This window comes from Melanaphis sacchari, unplaced genomic scaffold (genome assembly GCF_002803265.2).
Source record: "Melanaphis sacchari strain LSU unplaced genomic scaffold, SCAv2.0 Contig43_pilon_pilon, whole genome shotgun sequence".
NCBI lineage: Eukaryota > Metazoa > Arthropoda > Insecta > Hemiptera > Aphididae > Melanaphis > Melanaphis sacchari.
The window spans coordinates 2,802,690-2,811,984 of NW_020271284.1; the positions used below are offsets into that span (position 1 = coordinate 2,802,690).

The 9,295-nt window shown below is 24.4% G+C and overlaps 1 protein-coding gene across 2 annotated transcripts; it reads right to left on the minus strand.

Moving 5' to 3' along the window:
- Nucleotides 1-2,841: 2,841 nt before the first annotated feature.
- LOC112597763 (renin receptor) lies at nt 2,842-6,814 on the minus strand. 2 transcript variants are annotated; one of them, XM_025343957.1, is made up of 8 exons: nt 6,613-6,814; nt 6,334-6,467; nt 5,723-5,962; nt 5,532-5,663; nt 5,161-5,340; nt 4,981-5,055; nt 4,790-4,892; nt 2,842-3,115 (listed from the first exon to the last, which is right to left on the minus strand). In XM_025343957.1, exons 1-8 carry the CDS (start codon nt 6,662-6,664, stop codon nt 3,036-3,038), a joined length of 996 nt encoding a protein of 331 aa, XP_025199742.1. In that variant the 5' UTR covers nt 6,665-6,814; the 3' UTR covers nt 2,842-3,035. The 2 variants fall into 2 exon arrangements, with proteins under 2 accessions (XP_025199742.1, XP_025199743.1); XM_025343958.1 differs by having other exon boundaries at nt 5,723-5,959; nt 6,330-6,467.
- Nucleotides 6,815-9,295: the final 2,481 nt, after the last annotated feature.

The following is a 9,295-nucleotide window of genomic DNA, read 5'->3' on the forward strand; positions in this document are numbered from 1 at the left end:
ATTGGCCGTGAATATTATGTAAATATGTACATCATATATAATAACACATATATGATTTATATATATATATCGTGACCATAACAATAATATTATATAATTATCTATTATTATAACATATGCTATACTTTTATAAATAAATATATATATATTTTTTTTCAAATCAATTTGTTTTTACATATTATATTGACATACTTAAATACAAATCAACCCTGACTATCATATTATTAAGTTGAAACAACAACACGGGGTTAAGCCAATTATACATACAAAGTATGTTTTTCTAGAAAATAACTTAAACGATTTTTTTTCTATAATATGAATTTTCTATTGTTAATTATCATATTTTATTGAGAAAATGGAGTTATTTGTAACAGAGTAAGTCTAGAAAAAAAAAATTGGCATTAAAAATAAACACCGAAAAACTATTATTCATGTTGAAATAGGTACTCTATACTAATTATTAAAAATGCAAGTACGATTTAATAGTATAAACAAGAACATTACATATTTTTATATTTTTAAGTAGCAAAAAAAAAAAAAAAAAAATTAATTATAAAATTATATTGAAATAGAAATGGAGACTGCATTCTATTATGCTATTATTTAATGAAAAAATATTTTATAGTTTATAGTTACAATTCATTTTTTTAAATCCTGGGAAGTTTCTCTGCTGTACAGTAAGTAGGTATTGAGTGTACAAATGTCGAGTGCACCTCTTCATTGTAAACTGAACACTAAATTAGATGAATCAAATTCAAACTAGGTTTCTGATAAGCGGTAGCAAATTGAAACTAGTTTGACTAATTTTCAGCCGTTAATCGACGAGACAGTCATATATAAAGTCGGACGCCCAGTTCACTCGCATTTGAGCAGTTTGTATTAAACTTATCACTATATAAGACCATCTTCGCAGTCATTAGTCTTATCGTGGTTATACTCACTGCATCCTATAGGATTGAAAAGTGTTTTAAATTATTGATTTTATAAATAAATGTTTAGAATATCGATTATACGTTTAAAATAATTCATTGACAGTTGAATTTAATATTGACCAACAAATAACTTAACGTTTTGTTTTTATTGATGGTAACGGGTAAAATATCATAATATATAAATAAATAAATTCTATACCAAAATGTTCAGATAATATGATATTTATTAAAACAATCGTTTAAAAAGTAGAGATAATTAATACAATTAAATACATCAAATCGTACATTGCCAATATACGAGTATGATGCAGCTCGGTTGTAAAATTATTACATTCGTTGTCTATTTTCCTAGTTTATAATTGTTTATAAGTTATAAGGTAATATTAGTAACATTACATAATATTATTATTTAAAATAGATAATAAAAATCTTTTTTTTTTTTTTGTGTAAAGTTTGATTAATACGGTTGGAACACGTGTGTGTATGCCATGGATTCGTCACTAAGAACTCGGGTGGTCACCAATCCGAGAACTAACGACGCCGACCGATGCTTGACCTCAGAACACATTAGTGACTGAAGCCAACCACCATGCCACAATAAAAATCTGTTGATAAAATAATAACATACTTAATAAGAGGACGCTACACCAGCATGCAGTGTTTCCGTCTTACAAATACAGAGCATAGCAAATTTTTCGATCTGAAAAATCTATTAATTGACTCTGTCATGTTTAACATTACAGTGAAATTTATTTGCAAATTATCAATTTTATAAGTAAAAATATAAATTAGTCAACATCATAGGCTTTTTTTCATATTTTTATTTTAAAGTGAATTATGAGGATTTTAAAATGTACAAAATACGGATGTTACAATAATAATATTCTCATAATCGTATTATTTAAAAAATATTATTATAGACAAACGGCGTTATGAATAGGCTATCTAGGTACACCAAGATCATGGATTCATTTCTTCGGTATTCTATCAAGTACATATTTTTAATTTATTCGTTTAATTAACACTGAACACCTATCGTTATAGATTCCTTTTATTATTTCACTTTTACAAGTAAGTTTACCGATAGTTGTTATATAAGTTTGGTTTGTTAAGATATATCAATGAAAATTTTATAATTCAAGTTTAAATTAATATAAAACTATAAACTCGTATATTAGATATAATTTTTGTTGTGATTTGTGTTTCCAACAAATAAATGAAATTCACCTAACTAATATTGCAATACAATTCTATATAAGTGAAGTTTATTAAAATTCACACACATTTTGTCCATATTTCTACTAAAAAATAATAATTTGGTTAGGTTACTATGGTAAATATGTAAATACTAGACATGTTAAATAATTTAAATTTACAAAAATTCTGTGTTGAAAAATTAATTAGTTTTTGATTATTAACAATATACATAAATAGGAAAAATTTAACTGCAAAGGTTAGATATAAAACACTGTACTTTCTGTGAAAAACTAGTACCAATATAATCAATGTTTCAAGTAACTTAATTTGTAAGAAAAATGTTTTATTATTACATATTTAAGTGTTTTAGCTTTTTTCATATTTTAATAAATATTAGAACATATATATTTTAAATAAGTATTCCTATAGTTTTTCAATTATTGTAAATAACAATCTAATAGGCATTTACTTTAAAAAGTTCCGTACGATAGAATCTCCTACCTTTCTATTGGAAAATTAATTTATAATTTATAACAATTTGTAATAATTAATAAATAATAATTAGAAAGAACTTACAACAGTACATATTTATTACTTTTACTTACTTATCAAAGGTAATTACTAATTAGATAACATAAGAAATTTAAAACAAATTGATAAATTTTCAATTTACATAAATAAAATAAAGAAATATTAAAATACTAAATACCTTTGTTTCAAAATAATAATTTAAATTAAATAAAACAAAAACTTAGTACAATAATCATAATATTTGTGTTGAACGCAAACACTTATATACAAATTGGAATGGATTCTAAGCCAAATTTAAGTTTTGTTGTTGTTTCTTTTTTAATCATTCATAATTATTAGTTGCATAGTCAACATGTTTCAATATGTTATGAACACTTAGTTTTCTTTCTTCATTCTATTACTGGTCATACGGTAGATTATTGAATCGCGACCAGGATCCATTTGGGCAATACTCACTAAAAAAAAAACAGTAAAATTAGATGATTAAATTATTTAAATTAAAAAATTATTAATCAAATAATTAATATGTTTAAAAACTTATGATATAATAGATATTCCATTCATTATTTAACATTTTTTTTAGTTTTTCAACCTAATGAAAAATACAAAAATATAATTTAAATAGAAGTTAGTTTTTATTATTGTGCTATAACTTATGATAAAATTATTAACCTACCAATATTGTATAATAGATATAAAGTACTTATATACAACTGATAATCAAAATAGTGACTAAAAACTAGTATAGTAAAACAAAAAATTTAATTTTTTTTTCATATTAATAATGTAAACATTCATTATTATTATTATGAATGTAAACAATTAATAAATTAGATATAAACACAATTAATGTCTTATAATTTTTAACTATTTCAAATTGTATTTAAACAAACATATTTATTAATTATTATTAGTGAAATAGATTATGTCAGATATTAAATTCCATATAAAATATCACAATGTATTAAACAGACATTTAATAATTAGTTTTTGAGTGATATTGTATTTACTATAACATAAATAATTATTTGTTTGAAATATGTTACTTGTTACCAGATACTTTGAATAATTATAATTTATAACTAATAAAAGTTACATGACGTACTTTAACTAACAAACCATGTAAAACTTGACGTTTTCAAAGCAATAGTTTAATATTGATTGTGTTAAAATAAATTATTATTGTCAGGGCTCGGAATTTAATGACCTTAAAGATATTAAAAAAATGACCTAAAAATATATATGCAAATATGACTTAAAAATGACAAAAATGACCCAAAAAATTAATAATATTTGTTTAAAACTAGTAAAAATACATATATATATTTTTTTTTAAAGAATTGTAATAATAATAAAAATTACTTAAAATGATCACATTATACTATTAAACCATATTTTATATTGTCAAAAACTATGTGTCTAAAGATGCTAATTGACAAAATCTAGTTATAAATACAAGAAATTGAACTAAAAAAGAAATAGGAGATAAAAATGACAAAAAATGACTGAAAAAGGAAAATATGACTTTAAAATGACTTAAAAAGTAAAAAAGACCAAAAAATGCAAAATAAAAATTAGTTATTTAGATTCACGTGTTTATGAAATACATTTATAGCCAGGAGAGCATCATCTAATAAGTTCCAAAAAAAAAAAAAAAATGCATCAAATTCCGAGCCCTAATTACTTAGTATATATTTGGCCGCTTAGACTAAGCATTTAATGAGTAAAATCTATTAAAAATATAGAGATTAATGTATGGAAAATCAATGAATCGTAATTAGTTATGAAATTAAGAAATAAATAGAACAAGTATTATAAATTGAATATAACGGATTTGTATTGAAAATGTAAGTCATTACAATTATACAGTTTTCATAATGTTATATCATAATCCTGAAGCTTAAACCTTGAAAACTCAATACAATATTTCTTTCATTAGTTATAGAATAATTTAATAATACATGTTTGTAAGTTACTGACAGACTGCATATATTTAATTGGAGGTTTAGAAACCTTTTTAATATTTAAGTCTGATAAAATAATGTTAGTTACAAAAAATTCAGTCCTAGTGTTAGTATTAAAAATATATTATTCACTTTTATTAAAATGAAACCAATAATAATACTTACATGCTATAGCCAAAAGGGAAAAGACAAATATTACAACAAACCACAGTATAAGGTTGAATATAACTGGATAATCATTAGATATTGGTTCAGCAACATTAAGATTCTAAAAAAAGAATAAATATACATAATATACATTATTCATTTTTACAAAATTAATATCAAGCCTAATTGTTTGTAACACAATTATTTACCTTTTCTACGCTACTAAGTTCACGTTTATTTCTATGCGATTCTTTTGCTTTGTTGGTAATAGCAATAATTAACACCTAAATAATATTTTATTAAAATATTTAATAATTATATCTAAAGTTTTATTAATATACAGTAAAAAGTAAAACCTATTAAAATAAATATGTCAATTGAATTTATACCTCATTATTATAAATGTCATTATATGATTGAACCAATGTAGATATGGCTTCATTTAAAAGCCTTTCACCATCAATAGTTTCTTCTGAATTTGGTTTATTTACAGCAGTTAAAGCTTTTATGCCTTGCAATTGAAACCAATGAAAATCTGGTACATTATTTTTTAACGAACTCTCTTTGACCTATAATGATTAATTATTCATAAAAGGTATAAAGATTTTATGTCAAGTTAATATTGAGTTGCATCAATCGTCACTAAACAATTCATAATCAATAGTAAGATAATAATATTTTTAACATGATTTACTAGACTTTTTATGTTTTGATTTGACTTATTATGCAACTTTTTAAAAACATTATAAATTGTACTTACACCTTGCCCCAATTGATGTAAGTTGTAAATTTCATTGAAAAACACAGCATACTTTTCATCATATGAATCAATGTGTTCAGGTTTAATACTAGGATTAAGCTTAAAATTTGGATGGAATACTTGATTCTTAAGCTAAAAATTACTATGATTTAATATACAATAGTAATAATTATGAATTAAATATGTCTTACAAATTCATCATTGGTTAAGGAACCATGCATAATGCTATATTCCTTATCATTAAGTCTCTCCTTCATTCTGTGTTCCACAGTAGTATACACTTCATCTAAGGATTCATCCAAAATTAAATCATGATGGTCAACTTTATTTAAGTTGAAACCGGGATTCATTAATCCAGGTATCTCAAGGACAACTACAGCTTCAGGTAATGAAAATGGATCTGCCACCATTAAATTGCTCCAAGTTTTTTCCTAATAAAATAAGTTTTAAAATATTAGTAACGATTAACATCAGGCGACCCCATTCTATACACTTCCTTAAAATAAATATACATTTTTATACTTGAATCATTCATAAGTATATGTCTTTATTTTAATTTTATAATAGAAACATTTATCTACTTCAGAAGTAACCCATAATTATTAAACAAGTACTTTATAAGTTATAATGATAACATTTAAAATAATTATGTTTAAATAAGCAGTTATTTATCATAAACTGTTCTTCAGTCATCAACTGAGTAGTCTTGACAAAATACAATTTAATTGGAGTATGATAAGTACGTATAATTTCAGTATACCAAGTGTTGTTACTTTGTCAAGTGTAAAACTTGTTCACTTTCTCCATGCGGAACGGTGAAGCCCAATGTCGACGATACAACATCAGCCAACTCGGTGGCACGCAATGGCACGGACTGACCGATCTTGACGCTTGATGGACTGTTGAGGACATATAGTTGATGGCTTTGGGCACTTGCTAGAAAATTACGAGTACAGTAATAAATACAACGGGACTTTAGAATAAATTACTGGGTCACTGGGAATGAGAAACAACCGACAAAAGTTTTGGCGAGGAAGGACAACTGATGGGGCGTGTCCGGCAAAAAGAAAATCGTACTCACCGGACGCCAAAACGGCGGTGGCCAGAGCGATCATCGCGATCAGACGGCTCATGTTTGGTTTACGCCGGATTGCAGTCGGGGTGAAAGATGAAAATCGGAAACCAATTTGGGCAACGTTGGGCGTAGGTGAGAATAAAAATACAAGATAATAAAAAGATAACGCTCGCACTCCAGCACCATCTACTAAGTACTCGGCAGTGGAACAAGACGGATTATCGAATAGGTATCAACTTGTATTTACTGTCCTACCATTGGCCGCATATTCTGAGATAACAGGACGCTGATAATGTTACCGCCCGACGGCGCAGTGTGACCATTTGTGAGGACGTGTAACCAAAAACATCCCGATAGTTTTAAGGAACAACATGTAGGCAATTTCTAATTTTCTGTGAATGTGGTTCAATGTGTTCTAGTTCTATAGTAGGGGTGGCCACCAGGTCGATCACGACTCTCTTTCGTCTTTTTTTGAATTTTTCCCAGTAAAAAAAAAAATAAGAAGTTAAATGTAATTATTTATAATAAAATGTATTAAAAAACGTGTAGTATAATAAAACTAGGAAAAATTAGGAAATTAAACGTTATCACAACTTATTAATATTTTGAATATTCTAGACAATAAAAGTATAACACGTATGTATGAAAAATAAATTTTTGTTCAGAACCTGTTTTTTTCTTGGTCAATCATGATAACCTAGAAAAACTCAGAGGTCGATCACAGTCTATTAAAGTTAGCTACCCCTGTTCTATAGCATATTATATACGAGCAACGATGGATGTTAATAAACTGACAAAAAATAAATATACTTCTAGCCTTTAGTTGTTAAATAGTTTTAATTTTGAAAAAGAATTTGAATTCGTTAGCCTTTTTTTAAATATTTTTTGTAGGAAACAGATTTTCAACAATTTGGATAGTTAATGTAGTTTATTGATTCCAAATAAACTTACTTAATATCTCAAAATGAACGTATTGTATTTTTTTTGACGTATGAGACAAAGAATGAAAAATTTTTTTCTACAAATGAATTTTAAGTATTATGATTGAGAAAAAATGTTTAAGAACATTTATAAAAAAAATTAAAACTCATACAAATAGCATTGCAGTGTCTAAAAATTTTCAACTGTTTTAAGTTTCTACGACTAACATTTTCTAAATTGAAAAATAATAAAATTAATCATTATTATCTATTTGAATATTCTAATATCGTCAACATTTGAACTTCAATTACTTTTGATATTTTTTTTTATTTCCGGTATACAAAATGTATAAGGAATCCCTTTTTAAATTTTTAAGCTTTAGATATTACAATTTAAAGTGTTATGTAATTTAATAATAAAATAATTTAAATATATTCATTTAAATGACGAATTTAAAACATTGTAAAACATTGAACTTTTAATGAAACTACTGATATTTTAATACTGTGTTAAAAATCTAACTTTGTATTAAGCTTTCAAGCTTTTTTTATTTATAAATAAAGGTAAAAGTCATAATCATTTTAAATACCAAAAATATTATTAATTACAGAAATAAAATAAATTCGTGTATTCAATTCAAAACTATTTAATAGATAATAATAATCATTAAAAAACCCCAAAAAAACGATTATTTTACAGAATACTATCAGTATTTTTATATTAGTTAAATATCATACAAGTATCAAGTATAGGTAATAAATATAATTTGATTTACCTGTAATCAATATGGTATGTGAAAATAAAGATTTTATTACAGAACTTATATTTATTTATGATATAGCAATTGCTTTTTGGTTGACTTCAATTTCCTTTTTATACTATGTTATATATACGTATATTGGTGTATTATAAACATAATAATATATAATCGAATATAATAAAGAATTTGTTATGTAATCAAGTATAATAAAGAATTTAATAAGCGTATACTTACTCAAATATTTTAGCTTCATAGTAATCAATAACAGAAAAATTGTATTATGTTATTTTTTTTTTCAATTTAATATTTAACAATAGTTATTTATAATATTTATTTAGTGATATTATAGAAATATTTGGATTTTGGAAGAAAAAAGTATCTTAGTCTTCACAAACTTATAGATTAACTAATACAATTCAATTTCGCTCGTGGTTAACAATAGAAATAGAAAATCACATAACGTGAGTAGAAAGAGTTATAGAAAACCGTCAACTATTTGCTAAATGGCCCAATAGGCCACTAGAATGATCGTTTAAATCATCTAAATGTATTATATAAGTTAATACAGATTAATACGATTATTTTAACTCTAAAATGAAATAATTATTTTTTGTTTCAAGTATAAGTTTCACAAATTAAAATAATATTAATCAGTCTAATATTATTTAATCTTTTCATAGGTAGATGATTATTAGGACAAAATTTTAATTTATTAAATATTAAATAAATTATAAATTGAACGAATCATGGAAATAAAATTTTATACTGTGTTAATGTTTTATTGAGTAGTATACAATTTTATATACATTAATGAGGTAATAATAAATACATACATTTCAAGTATAATATTTAAAACAAAAATCTTCAACCCAATATATTTTAAGCACAGCATGTATTTTTTAGTAATTTAGAAAATGATTTTATTATAAATTCAGCCCGTGGAACTTAAAAAAAAATATTTGGATGGTTCGCTGTCTAAAAACCCTTTATTTAAAACCTTTAATAAAT

Coding starts and splice junctions, on each gene's coding strand:
- LOC112597763 (XM_025343957.1), bottom strand. CDS start 6,664: ATGAGCCGTCTGATCGCGATGATCGCTCTGGCCACCGCCGTTTTGGCG. Junction 6,468..6,612: donor CACCGCCGTTTTGGCGTCCG/GTGAGTACGATT, acceptor GTAATTTTCTAG/CAAGTGCCCAAAGCCATCAA. Junction 5,341..5,531: donor TACATCAATTGGGGCAAGGT/GTAAGTACAATT, acceptor TAATCATTATAG/GTCAAAGAGAGTTCGTTAAA.